We start from the raw sequence: 18,242 nt of genomic DNA, 5'->3' as shown, positions 1-18,242 counted from the left end.
GTCATTATTCTTCTAGTTTTTGCTAAAAAGTGCATCCCAGGTGTTTTTGACTCAGTCTTCTGCATGAGCCAGGGGTTTCGCTTGCTTCACCCTACTTCAAAATCTGCACACCAGGTCTGCTTTTGGAGTAGGTTTGATATATATTGAAACAATAAAGTGGCTGTGGTGTCCCATAGAGCAACACCTGCAGTGCCCCAGTGATCCTCTTGGCCTGTGCTTTAAATGGTTTTGAAATAGAAAAAAAAGGAAGGAAATACCTCCACAAAATACTTAAAAAAAACCCCAAAACACTGAAAGGGATTAAAAGGTTAAATTATTCAGTAACAAAACTGTATGATGGGGCAAATATTGTAATAAGTCATTTTTAAAAGCAAGTAGTAAGTTTGGGCTGGATGGATTTAACTTTTCCCCCCCCGAGTATCCATCCACAAATAACGTAATGTAAAAGCGACAGAAGCACGAAACCCTTTGGTGGTTTAGGCAGTTTGACTTTCCCAGTGGTGATTTTGCCTCGTGTGCTGCCATCTCCTGGCTGGTAAAGGTTTAGTTCAAAGGCGAAAAATGAACCCCCCAGTACGTTCAGCGCAGACATTCAGGTGATGGGGAAGCTACAGGAGATGTTTGACCATCGTCTTCCCTGTTTTCCTCATGCTGAACGTCTCTCCTGGAGTTCAACTCTGAAATCACAGCTGCAATTGGAAACGAACAAACAAACAAGAACAAAATTTGCTATTTTCTTCTAAATACAGCAAGACTATTTCATAGAATCCCATTAGGCTGAATGATTGCAAATTCATTTCGCCCCTAAAAATGATCCTAGAGAATATAAAATGGTGGCAAAAGCAGAGATCCTTTGTATTAAAGCTGCAAAATCTCTTATTTCTAAATGGTTAATTTTGACGTGTCCTTGGCCCGAAGACCCTGGTCTTTTCTGTAGCATCCTCAACGAGGGTTGGAGGAGGAAGCTCTGCTGGGACATACCCATGTGGCTGAAGGTTCCTTAGAAGCTGGGAACACCACAAATTGCTTTGTCATGGCTCACGATCGTGGTTAACGTGGCTTTTCTGGGATGTCATCGCTGGTTGCTCAAGGAGAAAGAAGGTTGGACCTCAGTGTAGAGTTGGAGAAAGGGAAATGCGTTTTTACTTTAGGATTTGTTAAAATATTTCTTTAGTTGTAGGTAGTTCAACAGGGCTGTAGGTTTCCACCTGTAGGAAGAGAAATAAAGACGTAACAGATGAAATATCTAATTTTTGCTAGGGAAACAAAATAAATAGCTGGTGTCCCAAGAGCTGTCTCATTTTTAAACGCTTTGTACTTGAAATCATTACAGACAGTGCAGCGATTCGCCTCTGGGGAAGGCCAAACCAAACTGCACAAGACCATGTCTCAGGGGGAGATCGGGAAGCTGGCGGCTGCTCAGAAGAACCTGGCTCCAGACGGGAGGTAGGAAACGCGCTGGAGACGGGAGATTAGTCCCTCCTGTGTCCTTCTTGGTGTCCATCACCTTGCTGAACCACCCCGGCTCCTTTAGAGCTCCACCAACCAAAACCAGCATGCGAGTTACTCATCCTGACTGTGGACTTGCTCAATTAGAAGAGGTGTCCTGCTTATATCGCACCAAGGTTTTGACACTGTGTGCCAGACATCCCATCCCAAACCACCCAATTGCATGCGTGAAACTTGAGTTTCTTGCCTTTCCCGACGACTCGTAGCCTGGTTTCTCTGGTAGGAGTTGTGTGGATTTAACTCGTCCTCAAACACCATGAAGATCTGGGAGATGCAGGTAGTTTTGGGAAGAATATTTTCCTAGCTAAGATGGTTCCTCTTTCCCTGATTTATTTCCAGGCCTCACCGAGCCAAGATGAGGTTCTGGGGGAAGGGAAAGCAGGGAGAGAAGAAGACCTCACGGGAGAAGCTTGCTACCCAATCTGAGCTGCTGGAGCTCTATGCTGAGCAAGAAGCCCCTGGCCGGGAGATGATTTCTGGCTTGCAGCTTGGAGAAGGTATGTGGAGGAGATTCTGGTGTGGTTAGGAGCAGAGAAATTGCATTTGCGCTCATGGCAGAGGGAAAAGTGAGTCTAAATCTGACATTGGGCTACACTCAGTTGTAGCCCAACATATAGGGGCTTGGGTAAAGCTATAGAACTGAGGAAGGTTGGTTTATCTATAGGGGTAGGGTATCTCTAATTGAGAGTATCGTATACAGCAGTGTGGTCTAGATGAGGAAGACAGTTTGGGAAGCTGCACAAATCAGATGTCCGTGCTGGTTCATGTCTTTTAAATTTATGAATGACGTCAACCTGAAACAACAGCAAGTAGGTTAGAGGGTGGGATCCAAAATGAGTCGCGAGGAATTCCATGTTGCTAACCCTCCTGGCAGCCGTCTGGACATGGACAGACATTTCCCCTCTTGATGGAGAAAATAACCAAAGGAGAAATTACATTTAATCTTCCTACAAGTACCATATGGTGCTTTTCTTCTCCACGGGTTTATTCCAGAGCCCATCTCCTTGTTTTAGCGACAGAATTATTTTTCCTCTGCTCTTCAATCTCTTTCCCCCTTATTTAATTATCACCCGTAGAGTTGGGTCCTCACCACCTGACCCCTCCACGGAGTCCCGAGCTGTCCGGCATCTACCGGCGGGAGTTTAAGGAGAACAAGGAACCCTCTCCCAAAGTGAAACGCAAACGCAGTGTCAAGATCAGCAACGTGACTCTGGAGCCTGTGCAGTGGCAGAACGACTCACTGCAGATCATCACCAGCGCTAGCGACTTGAAGAGCATGGATGAGTTTCTCCTGAAAAAGGTAACTCCTGTCCTCACATAAATCACCAGAGAGCTTGAAGAGCAGAGGGAGGCAACAAAGCCAAAATTATCTTGGGGGCAGCAGTAGCAACACTTGGGAGAAAAGATGGGCACCAACATGTGGTCATTCTGCATGAGCCCAGCAGCTTCAGTGCTTCTGTTTCTCATGGCATCAGAAATGGGTGACCAAGGAGGGCAGGAGTTGAAGCTGTAGGGAAATGCTTGTCTTTGCAGTTTGCATGGAGGAGAAATTGTCTTGTAATCATTATTAACATCATCTACCTGTGGTGAAGTAGCTACTCGTTAGTTCTGCTTCATCTGCAGTGCTCTGCCGCAGCAAAAGTGGCACGGGCACATCAACCCCTTTGGTTTCGCAGATGAATGAACTAGACAATGAAGATAGCAAGAAGGACACACTAGTGGATGTTGTGTTCAAGAAAGCGCTGAAGGAATTCCGACAAAACATCTTCAGCTTTTACTCCTCGGCGTTGGCGGTGAGTGAGCGAATGATGGGTGAGAACTTCCACCTCCAGGAGAAATGAGATGCTCTGGTTTCTCCTGGTGATAGAGAGGTTGCCAAGCTTTCCATTCCTGCTCTGCTCAGCCCAAAGTGTGGATGCTCTTCCTTTGCATTCAGTGCCATGAGCTGTAAATTTGGACTAATTCTTCCTCTTTAATCAGCTCTCGATATACGTTGATCGGAGATTTCTGATCTCCTCATTACAAGTTGCTCCTGATCAAATGGGAGATGACTTTAAGTCAATAAACTCCTCTTTGCCACTCAAAGTGCCTGGAAACTTTTGTGTTACATTTGAGAGTGGTGGAAATGTCTGATTAACGTGGAGCTCTGTTCTTCTGCTACTTCTGAATCTGAGCAGTGATTGCTGTGCCTTATGATCACAGTGGTCAAAAAAAGCTATTTTATTGCTCAGATTGTACTAAAAGTTCCCTTTAAGACTTGAGCTGGAAGTTAACATCCTCCTACTCTGCGCACTGAGAAGCCACCCCGACAAAGGTCATGAAACAATTCTCTATTAGATGATCATTTTTGTCTTCTTTAATCATACTCTGTCTTTCCCCAAGTGGTCAGAAGCCAGTCAGGCTGGAATAATTGTCTGGAGCAGAACAGACAGTCTGGGGCTTATAAAAATGGCTTTTCTTTTTGTTTCTTTTTCCTTAAAAGATGGATGATGGGAAAAGCATCCGCTATAAGGACCTGTACGCCTTATTCGAGCAGATTCTGGAGAAGACCATGAGGCTTGAGCAGAGAGACTGGAGTGAATCTCCAGTGAAAGTTTGGGTCAATACCTTCAAAGTCTTCCTTGATGAATATATGATTGAGTACAAGCCCCTGGACTACACTGCAGTGAAGGTAGTTGGCAGGTTTCTTCAGCCCCTTGGAGACTTGGGAACTGTCTTTCTGTGGGACCATGCTCTCTGTAGACACGTGGGAACCTCTGTTGTCTTCTCCTCTGCTTGAAGCTGAGGTGACATGATTCATTGGTGGTGTTGCACTGGGCTCAACGAAGCCAAGTTCACATCTGGGCTGAGCTGGGCCTTGGCCAATGCCAATGTGTAGACATTGTCTCCAGGGCAAAGCTGCAGCCATCTGTGGATGGTTGGAAAGGCATCTCCTGGTGCTTCTTTTTTAGATTTTTGAAGGTTTTTTCCAATCTTTGAGGGAAAGGGAAAGAGATACAAGCTTTCCCAGTCTCTTGATGTCTTCCCAGGTGACCACATGTATCACCCATCAGTTGGGTTGCAGAAGGGGATATGAGCAATGTGTGTCCATGAGGTCTAGCTACAGTTTTGAGGGCAGTCAGAGCTTGCAGTGTTCCTCTCATAAACCTGAACTCCTCGCTTTCTGAGAGGGCAACCACGGGGTCTCAGGTTGGGGCTTGGGAGATGGTGTTTATTGTAGAAATAATCCCTCTGCTGACTCTTCCACTCTGAGTCCTTCTCAGGCTCCTCTCCAGGCAGGTTTTCTGAGCAGCAGCTTCAGCTGCACTGCTGTGCCATGTCCTCCTTGGTTGTCCACATCACATGGAAGAGTTTTAGGTCATGGGTGCTGGACCTGGAGGCAGAGCACCTAATTCCAGCTCTGAGATGAAGATGGGGCCAGTTGTCCAGATTTCTGAAAACAGGGTGATCCACAGGAGAGTTTCCTAGAACGACTCTCAGGGGGCTGCAGATGCACTGGAGGATGGGGCTGGAAAGCAGTGGGCAATGTTAGATACGTTCCAACTCAGGAAATTCTATGATTCTGAGATTTAAATCTCTTTCTAATACCAGGTACCAAAAACGGAGCGAAAAAAGAGAAGAAAAAAGGAAGTGGATGTGGTGAGTTGAGCACGTCCCGCATCAGTCAACACCGTAAATATAATGTCAGGAGTTATTATAGAACTGATTGCAAAACAGAAAGTGTTATCCTGGGTTTCTGCTTTAACTTACAGCGTGTGGTCTACATTTTATCAGAGATGTAGGAGATTTCATCTGCTTTTTTCCTAAAGGATGTGATAGTACTCCGAAGGATGCAAGCGCAGAGCAAAAAGGGGCCATGGATGCTTAGAAGACCTCCTTAACATGGGGAGTTGACCAGTCAAACACAGTTCTAGCCTGGTTTCATGATGATTTTGTTCCTATACTGGCTGGATGTCTTTTTGGTTTGCCTACAGGGTTATTGAGCTAAAAAGGAAACAAGAAATAGCTAATAACAGCTAAAAGTCGGACAGCTGACTGTGTTCATCTCCCCATTTTGCAGGAAACTCTTGCCCATCTCCTTTTTCTCACCACTGAACCTTTATCGTCGCAGGTGGAAGAGCACAATGGCCACATTTTTAAGGCGACCCAGTACAGCATCCCCACCTACTGTGAATATTGTTCCTCCTTGATCTGGATAATGGACAGAGCTTCTGTTTGTAAATGTAAGCACATTCTCTTTGCCCTTTTTTCACGTGCGTGTTTCACAGTGATGAGTTTTTTGCATTTTAAAGTGTTCACTGCTGGTTCCTGCAACCCCACTCTCAGGTAAGTTGGGATTTTTCACATTCAAAGAGCTTTTGGGACAGGTCTTAAGCATTTCTGAAGTCAATTAGTCAGTCCTTCTATGCCTCACAGTAGGGTTAGTTTTGTGTGGGGGAGCTTTGCATTACATATCTTATCCCATAAGGTCCTATGGTCATTTCATATGGTCCAACCAAATTCAAGTGTCACGATAAGAAGGATGATGAAGAGAATCAGGTTTGGTGAATGTCCCCTATGAGTTCAGCCCACAGTGTGCCCGTGGGCCTCGTGACTGCAGCAAATTCACTTGATTTTAGCCCTTTTGACCTCCAGACACATGTATTTTTGGAGAAATCATGAAAATGGAGGAGGACTGATGGGAAAGGGTGATCCATCCATTGCTTTGGTTTTCTTTGGCATTTCCTTGATTAGGTTGAAATATCGACCCTGAGGCCAATACCCACTGCAGGAAGAATACAAATTAGGTGCTATTTCCAGCCTCTTGGAGGGTGCCCATGCCCAGAGTGACTCATGGATTATTTACCGAGTGGGTCTATCAGGGTTTTCTTAACATTTCAAGGACTTACAATTAAAGGCTTCATTTGTTTTTGAGTGGATCTAATATAGACTTGACCCATGGAACTGCAAATTCAATGTGCTTTTGACCTGCTGGTCCTCAGAGGAGCTACTTAATTCGTACTAATTCATATTTCGGCAGCAATCTGACTTTTTTGGATTATTAAATACTGTTTTTCTTCCTTGCAGTATGTAAATATGCTTGTCACAAGAAGTGCTGTCTTAAAACCACAACCAAGTGCTCCAAAAAGGTAAACGTCTCTCATTCCTTTTCTTTCATTCAATACCTTTCAGATGGCGATCTCAGACTTGTATAAAAATATATTTGCAGGCACAGAACTTGATATAATGTTGGAAATCACCTGTCTTCAAACCAGGAGCATGGACTGGAGATCCCTGGAGGTCTCTCCAACCAGCACTTGGATGTTTGCTTATATTTTGAGAACAACACAGCAATTTATCATTATATATCTGCCCAGTCATGCAGCAGACGTTGCAGTGATGTTCCCTGCTATGTCACCACACTGAATAACAGAAAACCGCTTCATTTTATAGCTCTTAAGGATGTGGAAATTTGAGGTTGTTCTTAAATGTGGGGTTATTCTTGGAAATATGAGCTCAGGATCACAACGTGGTCCCCAAACAGTGGAGGATGCTCTAGCGCTCCCTGACAAGGAAAAGAAATATGTTTACAGGGTTTAAGGACAGCAAATGAATACAGCAGGTTGCCCTGGCTAACAATGAATCAAGATTTGATTTTTAAAAAAATAAATAGTTTATTTTGTGCTGTTTATACCCCCAAAATGATAATACAGCCAGGATAATAATGCGCACAAAGCTTTATCATCTCCCTGGGAGTCTTGGGGGAAGAGCAGCCTCCATAACCCTACAGCCTCCTTAAAGCTGTGTGATTACATTTTTCCCAAGAAATAATCTGAATATATGTGTTAAATACATATATTTTCTTTGATTTGGTATTTTTGCTGTGCTCTTTCACTCCCCAGCAGTATCTCTGCAAAAGCGAGAAACACTTCATACAAGTTTCTCCCCTCTAGATCTGGGAAGTTCCATGAGATCTCTGATTATGTTTTATTAGAGATGCTCAGAACCTTCTCATTTCTTGATGTTTCTCTTCACAAGGAGCTTTTCGTACCCAAGGAAGCGAGTTCACCGTGTCTCCACGGACACTTTCCACGTGGGTGGTTGGAGTTCCTTCTCTGGAAAGGCTCTGGCTTGTCCGTGCTCAGTAGTTTAACATTTTAGGGTTGTTTTCAGCGACAAGGAGCCACAAACCACCTATTATGCTCTGAGAAAAAGCTCTATTTTCCAGCAACGGTTGGTTTTGTAACTGGTAGCCTTGCCCCAGACTAGATCCTTTTCTCCAGGTTTATGGTGAACTTGAGCTCACCTCTCTCAGTGACAATAGAATAGTTTTCGCCCATATTTGCACCTCACCTTGGAGCTACTTGACTCTCTGTTTAAGTCACACATGGGTTTTGTGGCATCACATTTTCTCCTGGTTGTGGCAACCAACTGGTTGAACAGCAGATGATGAATTTCAACTTGTAGCCGAGACCAGATTTTACTTGAGTGGGTTTATTTATCTGTAGAGTGTTAAACAGCGTGAGCATCTTCCCCACATCATCTCATAAGGTTGACAAGATGGATGAAAGAATGAGATTGAGTGGGAAAAACACAGATGCAGGAGCAGTTCATAGCTGGGATCTGGGTGGTGGTCACGCTGATGGCAGCGTGTGCTGTCTCATGTTCCCTTTGCTGGGACTGGGTCTTTGTGTCCAGGTTTTATTAGATCTGCTGACATTTTCCACCCAGAATCTCCTGTTCAGGAGGACTTCATTCACAAACATCAGATATCCAGTGAGTGTTCGCAAGTGTTAAATGCATCTTTCCTGGCAGATGTAGATGAGTTTTCTTCATGCTCTTATTTTGACGTTGTGTTCGTTCGCAGACATTTTGTGATTTCCAATGCTGCAAGCTGTTCTAAGTACCCAAGACTCAGATTTATCTGTTCTGCTTCAGACCATGGAATCATCCCTGAAGCCAGTGCCAGAGAGGCAGGAGGTGGAGGACCACCATGGAAATTCACACTTTTATGACTTGAGGGCCTGATTTAGCATTGCAAGTTGTACATTGCTGGCTGTCCTGTCTTCCTGTAGTAGACTGACCTGCAGGTCACCTGAATCGGCTGAAGAAGTTTGAATAGCAGTGAGATCCGAGTGCTCCAGCAGGATTTTAAAACCTTTTTGTTTCTTTCTCACCACCAGTATGACCCCGAGCTCTCGTCTCGGCAGTTCGGTGTGGAGCTCTCCCGGTTGACCAGCGGGGAACGAGCGGTGCCGGTGCTGGTGGAGAAGCTCATCAACTACATTGAGATGCATGGGCTGTACACTGAGGGCATTTACAGAAAATCAGGCTCCACCAACAAGATCAAGGAGCTGCGGCAAGGACTTGATACAGGTAAAACAACGGGGAAGGAAAAAGAAACACCACAGGGAGAAAAATCTCTGCAACGTCAAGGTTGGATGTGAGGAAGGTGGGATGTTTCATCAGGGCAAGGGAAAGGAGTGGTCCTCCCTTCCTTGACCACAAAAACACAAGTGATGCTTTCACATCTCCAACCAAAATCTGTTCTCAAGTCACTGTCTCATGTTTTTTGGGGTGTGATGCACAAAAAATGTCACTCTGGTTGAGGAAAAAGGCTGCCTTAGAAATCCTGGTCCCACCTGAGGTTACTTGCCCTGGAAAATGCAGATTTTAAGACGTGGAGCTGAAATCAGGTGATGGATTTCTTGACATTGAACGCAGTATGGTTTTGGGGTGGCACATGAACATTTTCTATCTTACAGTAGCTTATCCATGCCCTGACTCTATTTACGGCTCCATATTGATCCTTGCCTCTTGTTTTCATTCTTTCTCCCCAATCCACTGCCGAACACAGACATCGACAACGTGAATTTAGACGACTACAACATCCACGTCATTGCCAGCGTGTTCAAGCAATGGCTGCGAGATCTGCCCAACCCTCTCATGACCTTCGAGCTCTACGAGGAGTTTCTGCGGGCGATGGGTGAGGAGCCTCCTCCACCATCTCATTCCACAGACAGACATGGCCACTTTTAGCGCCAAACTCTTTATTTAGTCTTTGGGCCCAAATCAGCTGGTTTTGCCAAATTGTATTTATATTTACCTGGTTTCAGAGTCTCATTTTTTCTTTGCTCTAAGGAGTTTTATTTAAGCAAAGCCACAGGCAGTTCTGTCTTGCCTTTGATGGCAAGCGTTTGCATCCCATTTCAGCAGATTTCAGCCCAAAAAGTTACCAGAAAATCTGCCTTTTAAGTAACAAAAGTAAGCAAGCATTAAGAAGGTTTCATTTTAATTACATGGAAGAAGTAGGAACTGCTCCTAAATGCTGGTGCTTTCTCTGCAGGCCTCCAGGAGAGGAAGGAGACAGTGCGGGGAGTGTATTCGGTCATCGACCAGCTCTCCCGCCCCCATCTCAGCACCTTGGAACGTCTCATCTTCCACCTGGTGAGGTACGTTGGGCCGAGGCAGCTTCGGGTGACATGGGGGATGCTCAGACATCCTTTTATACCAAAATAACCAAGACTGAAAGCAAAGGGACGGGAAGAGCTTTCAGATCCATTATGTCCCCCAGGAGGTGGCCCCAGCGCTGTTTCTCTAAGTGATGTTCATGTTGATGAGCGACCTCCACAGCGCTTTGGTTGCTCGTGGTGCCTGTGGGTCCGTGGTACCTCTTGCCACTGCAGAGACAGGTTCTTTGAGCAGAAAAAGCTGGTTGTTTTCCTTGGGAACACCTGAGATGTCTTCAGGTTTGGTTTTCTCCATCAAGGGCAGAGCACCGTGCTCGCTAGCAGAGCAAGATTGTTCCGTAGATGCATCATCTCACTATGGCCAGCGGAAGAGGTGTGGTGGGGTTGCCTTCACCTCTGACTTCTCTCTTAATTCCTCTTTTTTTTAGGATTGCCCTCCAAGAAGAGACCAATCGCATGTCAGCTAATGCCTTGGCCATCGTCTTTGCTCCTTGTATTCTCCGCTGCCCCGACACGACGGACCCGCTGCAGAGCGTTCAGGACATCAGTAAAACAACCACGTAAGAACGTGGTGCTGGGTGATCCAGCGCCATAATTGTTGCTATTTCACCACTTAATAATGGTCATATGGCTCAAGAGTAGAAACCTTTAGCATGGGAATGATAAATACGTATTAAACACGTCTCCATGAAGATGTTTCATATTCTCTCAATCCCCAAGAGGCTCTTGAATGGGGATGTTTAAACGATGAAGGATCCACAAGAGCAGATCAACTTGTGCTTGCAGGAAAAGGTGAAGCTTGTGCTCATGTGCTTTTAAAATTAATCCCATTTAAGGCAAGCAGATCTTTATTTTTCCTTTCATTTTGTCTTTTTTATTTGAGGAAGTGAGCTCATTTGGTCTGCAGCAATAGTAATATTGCATACTGATACTGCTTTAAGGTATTTGACATAATCAGAAGGATTTTAAAGAGAAAAAGTGAAGCGCTTGCCCAAATTCCATATTAAATAGATTTAAAATATGTAATGGAGACAATGATAATAATAGAAACTATCCAGGGAAGGGCTGGGCTTCTGAAAGAGGTGGATTTACCTCCGGTAAGGCTATTAAAATTGTCAAAGACCAGAACATGCTTGGTGACCCAGCTGGCAGGAACTGGTGGGATCCTTGGAGGTCTTGAATTTCTCTAGTCCAAGTTCCTTGATCCACCCCAAACCCGTTATCACACTTTTAGGGGAATTTTTGCTACTCTTTGGTTGCCAAATGGAGATTTCCCCTCTGTCCTTTTACATCAGAACAGATCTTCAGGTAAAACAGAGACAACCCAGATAAAATAATTTCCTCCTCCCACCTTGTATTCTTTTGGGTTTTTTCCCCCATAGTTGCGTAGAATTAATCGTGATCGAGCAGATGAACAAATACAAGGCTCGTCTCAAGGACATCAACAGCCTGGAGTTTGCGGAGAACAAAGCCAAGAGCCGCCTCTCCTTGATCCGCAGATCGATGGTGAGAAGCCAAAGCCGTCTCCATTCCCTCCTGTCCTCTCCTTGCCCCCAAAGCAACCCTCCCTGATCTTCTCCTGCTTATTCCAGCCTCCTGAACCCCTCGCAACCTCCCACACCATCTCCCCCAGGACAGGGACCTTCAGCCCTGTGGTGGCTCCTCGAGTCACATCATAGCACGAGGAGATGGGAACGGTCTGTGGAAAGCTGGTCACTCCAGCTCAGACGCTCCCAATCAATGTTTCCACCTTCGTTTGAGCTTGTTTGGTCCTGGGTTGAGTCAAGCCTTTCATTGACCAGCTCAACGTCACCCCATGGGAGACCCGGACCATCCTTTTTTGTGCTCAGGTGCATTATCTGAACCCAAAATGAGCTCCCCAAAGGTTCACCCTGCTCCTGTAGAGCCTTTTTGGGGGCGTCAAACCCATCTCATTGAGCTTCCATGCTTGCCAGGGGCCGGTGGGCTGCAGACACACTGTGCTTGGCTTGTTGGGCTGCGGGAGAGGGACGGACTCGGCACAGCGTGGTCGTCCCCAGCTTGGGTGCCAAACTGTGCTTCTCCAGGGACATGTTGACTTTTTTGGGGATGAAATCCAAACAGGGACTGCCCGAGGTCGTGGTGCTGCAGAGCTACCCTGCTCATTCCAGTTAAACAGAAAAAAATATCAACACAAAAATGGACAAAATCGGGTTTTTTGGAGGGACGACGGCACGCGCACTCTAACCTTCTGCTTTCCTTTTCATCTCCTCTCTAATCCAGAAACCCGTACTAATTGCAGTTAGATTTATGAGCATAACCCGCAGTTCAATCCCGGTATGTATCCGCTGCAGCGCGCCCCGCGCCAGCCGCCGCGTCCCTCCGTTGTCTGTCACTGCCGCTCATTCCAGCCTCGTCCCACCGGCCATCGTCTGTGATTTGCCCATCCCGTCCCCGAGCGGACGCTGTTTCTCGGGGCCACCGTGTCCCCCGCGGGTCCCCAGGGCGGCAGGAGTTCACAGCTCCTCAAAAAATCTGCTTTCCACCACCTTTTTCCCTTCCTACCCTTTTTTTTTTCTATTTTCTCTTCTTTTTCCATCCTGTGTTTCCCTCTTTTTTGCTTTGCTTGACTCATCCCTTCCCACCCCAATTTTTGCCGTCAGGGTGCATTTCAGCATCCAGCTATGCCATTGAGTTGCTTTTGCAGCGCTGCTGTATCGCAGGGTGGTGGATAAAACCACCAGCTCGGCTGCCTCGAGAACCACGAGGCATCCAAAGGTCTCCTCCACCTTGGAGGAGGAGCACCACCACCTCCTTGAATACAAGGTCAAGACATTCAAAGATTAAAGGGGTAAAAAGGAGCAAATTTCACTTTTAAAGGAAAAAGGGAGGCTCCTTTTCCCTGCAAACAGCGTTTAAATAACCCTACGGGGAGAAAGGCTGCATTGCTAAGAGATTTTCAACCCCAAGGGAGATGCAGGTTCATCCTGGGTGACGGTCATCAGGAGGAGGTCACCAAGCGATGGGTTGGCATCTCCTAAGTCCTGGTCAGTTCAGGACCTTGAATTTAGAAGATGAGATGTGTCTGATTATGATAACACTTAGGATAAAAGTTTTTTAATGTCTATTCCATCCCTCATCCCCAAAAATCATCTTTATCTCCTGCGCGGAGCAGATCCGCAGAGCTGCTCCTTGAAAGGATAAAGCAGCTGCAGATATAATATTCCTCCATGTGTACCACCCCCATTTGAGTCAGTTTTGTCATTGCTTTTAATATTTAAAAAATTAGATAGTTCTTCAGTGCTTTTTAACACAGGGACAGCTGCATTAAATCTCCCCATTGAACCATGGTCACAGAAATTCACATTTACTGTCTCATAATGGACCGTTGGATGTGGTCTTGGTTTCTGGATCTCATATATGTGAGATCAGAGCACAGCAACAGGATTAGGTGTGAGTGACCGTTTGCCGAGGTGCAGACCCTTGGAAATACCAAGGGTGGGTGAGGGAAGGATGCGAGACGCGATCTAACACTAAAACCTGTGCTCTGGAATCAAAGCCCTGGTGATGCTCCCACCCAAAACCAACATGGCCACCAGGCGGGTCAAGCTTCCCATTGCACGGGCTGTGGGCTTTGCAGAAACCCATCCTGCCACCAGCTGAGCTTGCTTTGAAGTCCAAGTTGCACTTGGTCCATCAGCACCATCTTCACCACTTCCATCCTCACCACCTCCAATGTATTGAGTCCTTCTGGTACCTTTGCCGGCCTGGGGTGAGATTTTGGAGGGTCCTGGGCATGAGCAGTGGTGGCACACTGAGGACCGATGGCCAGGGCAATCTCCGCACCTCAGGAGAGCAGCATTGTTGGCACCTGAGATGTCCCCAGAACCACCTTAGCTGGTGCTGGTGGTGACACCGTCGTCTATCTTCAGGGCAAAGGACGCGTGCGACGTGCCGCCTACCCCAGCCCGACGTCTCCTGTCACCATGCGCTTGCCCTCGGTGACGGACGTCCCCGAGGAGACCATGAGCAGTGAGGAAGCCATGGAGATGGAGGTGACGGAGCAGCAGCAAGCGGCCATGCAGCAAGAGGAGAAGGTGCTGACTGAGCAGATCGAGAGTCTGCAGAAGGAAAAGTGAGTCTGGCCATGGGTTCAAGCCGCATTCCCGACCTGTAGGTGACCTATGGGTGTTGTTTGACATCATATGGTTGATGTACTGCTCACAGGGTGAACTGGAGGACTCCTTTCCCCCATGATCTCTTGGTGTACACTCATACCTTTCTTCTCCCCACTCTTTTGGTCCCGTTGGGTCAATGGCTCTGGGTTGGTTTTGGCAGGGAGGAGCTGACATTCGAGATGCTGACGCTGGAGCCTCGCGCCTCTGACGACGAAACCCTTGAGTCCGAAGCTTCCATTGGCACCGCCGATAGCTCCGAAAATTTGAACTTTGATTCCGAAGGCGCCATCTCTGATCGTTCAGGTACATCCAGGCATTTTGGGGTTTGTCGTAGAATGGGTTGGGTTGGAAGGGACCTTCCAACCTTCCAATCATCTGGTCCAACTGTCCCACCATGGGCAGAGACATCTTCCACTAGATCAGGTTGGGGGGAGTTTATTTTTCCTGCCCTGTCATGATGTACAGCCATTTAAATGGGTGTAAAGAGGAGGCTCAGGAGTTAAAACACGCAGACCTGGGGAGGTGGGTGGTAGCACCCCAGGTTTGGTGGGGCAGTGAGCACTCCTCCATCATTCCTGGTGATGCAAGATGCTGGAAACATCCTGGTCTCACATCATGTGTTCCTGGGGAGGCAAAGCTAAGATAACGGGTTGTTTGTCCTTCCCCCCACCCCAGAGAGAAATGTGGTCCTTCCCTCCCTGCGCCCCGCCAAGGCGGAGGGGCCGAGTCGCCTGCGGAGACACCCCAGGCTGCGGCCGGACCCGGCGGACGCAACAGACGCCTCCATCTCCTCCTCCTCCTCCTCCCAATCGTCCACCTCCTGCTTGCCCCATCTGCCCCGCAAGCGCTTCCAGATGTACTCCAAATCACCTTTCTACCGAGCGGGAGGATCTGGCGAGCCCCCTGAAACCCGGGTGACCCCCGAGGGCTTCACGGGACCTCTGCGTCACCCCGAGGACCGGCCTCAGTTCACCACCCGCGGGACCTTCAACCCGGAGAAAGGCAAACAGAAACTGAAGAGCGTCAAAACGTCCCCCCCAAAAACCAAAGAGCCCCCGGACGGGGGGACAGGAGGGGCACGCAAGAGAAACGCTGAGGCCGACTGCACCACCGCCCAACCCCTCGTCCTCCTGGGGAGCAACGAGTTCATGGTCTGAAGATGCTCCACCCTGGGGACGCGTCGCATGCCGGAACGTCCTCCACATTGGCGCCATCGGCAGCACCCGGATGGCTTCTCATTAGCGCCAGGAGGAGGAATTCTTAATTAAAAAGGCCGGTGGTGGACAGTTTTAACGGTGGCCTTAGTGGTTTTAGGGGGGTTGAGACCATCGGGGGGTTTGGAGCGCCCTTGGGCCCAACGGAGCCTGAAAACCCAGCGGGAGCATCCCAAGAGTCACGGCCCTCCACGCTGGAACCACCTCATCCACGCCAACGCCGAGCGCATGGAAACGTGTTAAAATCTGCCAAAAACCACCTCTTTTTTTTTTTAATTTTTTTTTAACGTGACTTAACCACCTTTCCTTGTTTTTTGTTTTTTCTGGAGACCATCAGTATTAAAAAATAATAATAATAATAATAATCAAAGACTACTTGAAGCTATATTTGTTTATATGCCGATTACTGGAGTTTGTTGTAAATATATATATTTTAATTTTGTTTTGTTTTGTTTTTAGTATTTTTGCCCAGACAGGACTTCTTTATTATTTTTTTTTTCTTTTTTTTTTTTTTTTAATTATTATTATTTTTTGACCGGGGAGGAGGGAAGCAATGGGCTGAGCCATCCTGGTGTCACCACCCGTGCCACCATCCGTCACTTGCCGCTACCCCCTTGCTCTATACATCGAATTTGACTTTGAACAAGAAGCCCCTGGAGGTGTAATTAGCACGATTTCAGAGCCATTGCCATGACAGAACTAATTAGCAACGCTATCGACTCGCCTCTTAATCCCTCCCATGTCATCTTCACCGTCACCCTCGGTGGCGCCTGGAGATGCTCCAGCGGCTGGAAAAACCTCTGGAAAGGCACAATTAGGAACCCTGGGGCGCTAATTAGATTAATCAAGGCTGGATCAGTCCTTGCAGCCGGGCTGCACATGGAGAGCAACGATCGTGCTTTCCCTAAACGCTGCCAAAAAGAGGAGAAATACCGAAAAATTCCATTTTCCTGGGTATTCTGTGTTTTGCCGAGCAGCCCTTTGGTCCTCTCTCCCCTGCCCGAAGTGCCGTTTCTTTGAGGGATGGTTTATTTATTGGGGGTTAAATGGTTATTTTTATTTCATTTAAAATTCTAATTTGTTTTCAGTGGGGGAAAGCGATGGATGCCACAGGGAGAGCGGGAACAGCATCGATTTTAGAGCCTTTTCAGCTAAAAGCCCTGGAATTCCCCTCAAAATGACCGGCCAGGGGTCCCTGGGGCAGGAGGGGGCTCTGATTTCTGGCCTTGGCTGCACCTTCAAGTACATGTATATATGTATATTTCTTTTGAGAGATATATATTTCTCTTATATATATGTAAATATAAAATATATATATATATAAAGGAAATATATATATAAGAAAATATATTCTATATAGAGAGAAAATATAAAAGAATATATATTCTATATATAAAAATGGATATAAAAGAATACATATAAAGGATCCATTTCTTTATATAACGTCTATGTTTCTTTTCTATATATAAATATATTAAAAAGAAAAATAGCTACTATATAATAAAGAATACATATGCTATATGTATATAGTTACTATTACATATATAAATTATATATACTATACTGTGTACAGTACCTATATATATGTAGTATGTGTACTATTTATAGTATATATATTACATATATACTATAGTATATATACTATATGTAGTATACATGCTACATATATTCTATAGTATATATACTACATATAGTATATATACACTATATATCCTTTATAAATAGTATGTATTCTCTATATATAGTATGTATATACTATATATATATTCTTCATATATAGTATATATTCTTTATAGTATATAACCTTTATATTTCACAGAACCCCAGAATATCAGGGGTTGGAAGGGACCTGGAAAGCTCATCCAGTGCAATCCCCCCATGGAGCAGGAACACCCAGCTGAGGTTCCACAGGAAGGTGTCCAGGCGGGTTTGAATGTCTGCACAGAAGGAGACTCCACAACCTCCCTGGGCAGCCTGGGCCAGGCTCTGACACCCTCACCCCCAACAAGTTTCTTCTCCTCTTTCAGTGGAACCTCCTGTGTTCCAGTTTGCACCCATTGCCCCTTGTCCTGTCACTGGTTGTCACCCAGAAGAGCCTGGCTCCATCCTCCTGACACTGCCCCTTTCCATATTGATCCCCAGGAATGAGTCCCCCCTCAGTCTCCTCTTGTCCAGCTCCAGAGCCCCAGCTCCCTCAGCCTTTCCTCACACGGGAGATGCTCCACTCCCTTCAGCATCTTGGTGGCTGCGCTGGACTCTCTCCAGCAGTTCCCTGTCCTTCTGGAGCTGAGGGGCCACAACTGGACACAATATTCCAGGTGTGGTCTCCCCAGGGCAGAGCAGAGGGGCAGGAGAACCTCTCTGACCTACTGACCACCCCCTTCCAACCCACCCCAGGTACCATTGGCCTTCCTGGCCACAAGGGCCCAGTGCTGGCTCATGGTCACCCTGCTGTCCCCAGGACCCCCCGGTCCCTTTCCCCTACCCTGCTCTCTAATAGGTCATTCCCCAACTTACACTGGAACCTGGGGTTGTTCCTGCCCACATTCAAGACTCTGCACTTGCCCTTGTTATATTTCATTAAATTTTTCCCTGCCCATTTGTGTATTTCTATATATAAATATGTGTTTATATTTATATATAGTGTATTTACATATACATAAAGAAATATGAGAGAAATGTATATTATATATAAAGAACATATGTTTATATGTTTTTATATATATATAAACATCTATATGAAGAAATAGATATCCTTTATATATGGGGAGAATATATATAGAATATATATAGAAAACATGGTTCTTCATAGAAAAATAGATATGAAGAAACAGATACTAGGTATATAGAATATATAGAAAAGATGTTTTCTTTATATATATATTATATATATAAAGAAAAGTATATAAAAT

At 46.1% G+C, this 18,242-nt stretch overlaps 1 protein-coding gene across 5 annotated transcripts in view; it reads left to right on the top strand.

Moving 5' to 3' along the window:
* Positions 1-16,822, top strand: part of MYO9A (myosin IXA) — a 160,882-nt gene extending 144,060 nt beyond the window's left edge. For 3 of the 5 annotated variants that reach the window (XM_071813725.1, XM_071813727.1, XM_065847292.2), the window contains 17 exons: positions 1,334-1,446; positions 1,849-2,006; positions 2,586-2,809; positions 3,186-3,302; positions 3,992-4,180; positions 5,101-5,148; positions 5,621-5,732; positions 6,577-6,638; positions 8,673-8,865; positions 9,347-9,475; positions 9,836-9,941; positions 10,388-10,519; positions 11,342-11,465; positions 12,222-12,275; positions 13,871-14,073; positions 14,277-14,419; positions 14,792-16,821. In XM_071813725.1, the coding sequence (XP_071669826.1) occupies positions 1,334-1,446; positions 1,849-2,006; positions 2,586-2,809; positions 3,186-3,302; positions 3,992-4,180; positions 5,101-5,148; positions 5,621-5,732; positions 6,577-6,638; positions 8,673-8,865; positions 9,347-9,475; positions 9,836-9,941; positions 10,388-10,519; positions 11,342-11,465; positions 12,222-12,275; positions 13,871-14,073; positions 14,277-14,419; positions 14,792-15,273 (2,589 nt within the window). In that variant the 3' untranslated portion in view covers positions 15,274-16,821. Of the gene's footprint in view, positions 1-1,333; positions 1,447-1,848; positions 2,007-2,585; positions 2,810-3,185; positions 3,303-3,991; positions 4,181-5,100; positions 5,149-5,620; positions 5,733-6,576; positions 6,639-8,672; positions 8,866-9,346; positions 9,476-9,835; positions 9,942-10,387; positions 10,520-11,341; positions 11,466-12,221; positions 12,276-13,870; positions 14,074-14,276; positions 14,420-14,791 lie in introns of all 5 variants that reach the window. The other 2 variants (XM_071813726.1, XM_065847293.2) reach the window with 2 other exon arrangements.
* Positions 16,823-18,242: the final 1,420 nt, after the last annotated feature.

The sequence above is a fragment of the Patagioenas fasciata genome, chromosome 12, assembly GCF_037038585.1.
Source record: "Patagioenas fasciata isolate bPatFas1 chromosome 12, bPatFas1.hap1, whole genome shotgun sequence".
Lineage (NCBI taxonomy): Eukaryota > Metazoa > Chordata > Aves > Columbiformes > Columbidae > Patagioenas > Patagioenas fasciata.
This window is presented reverse-complemented; position numbering and strand designations above follow the sequence as displayed.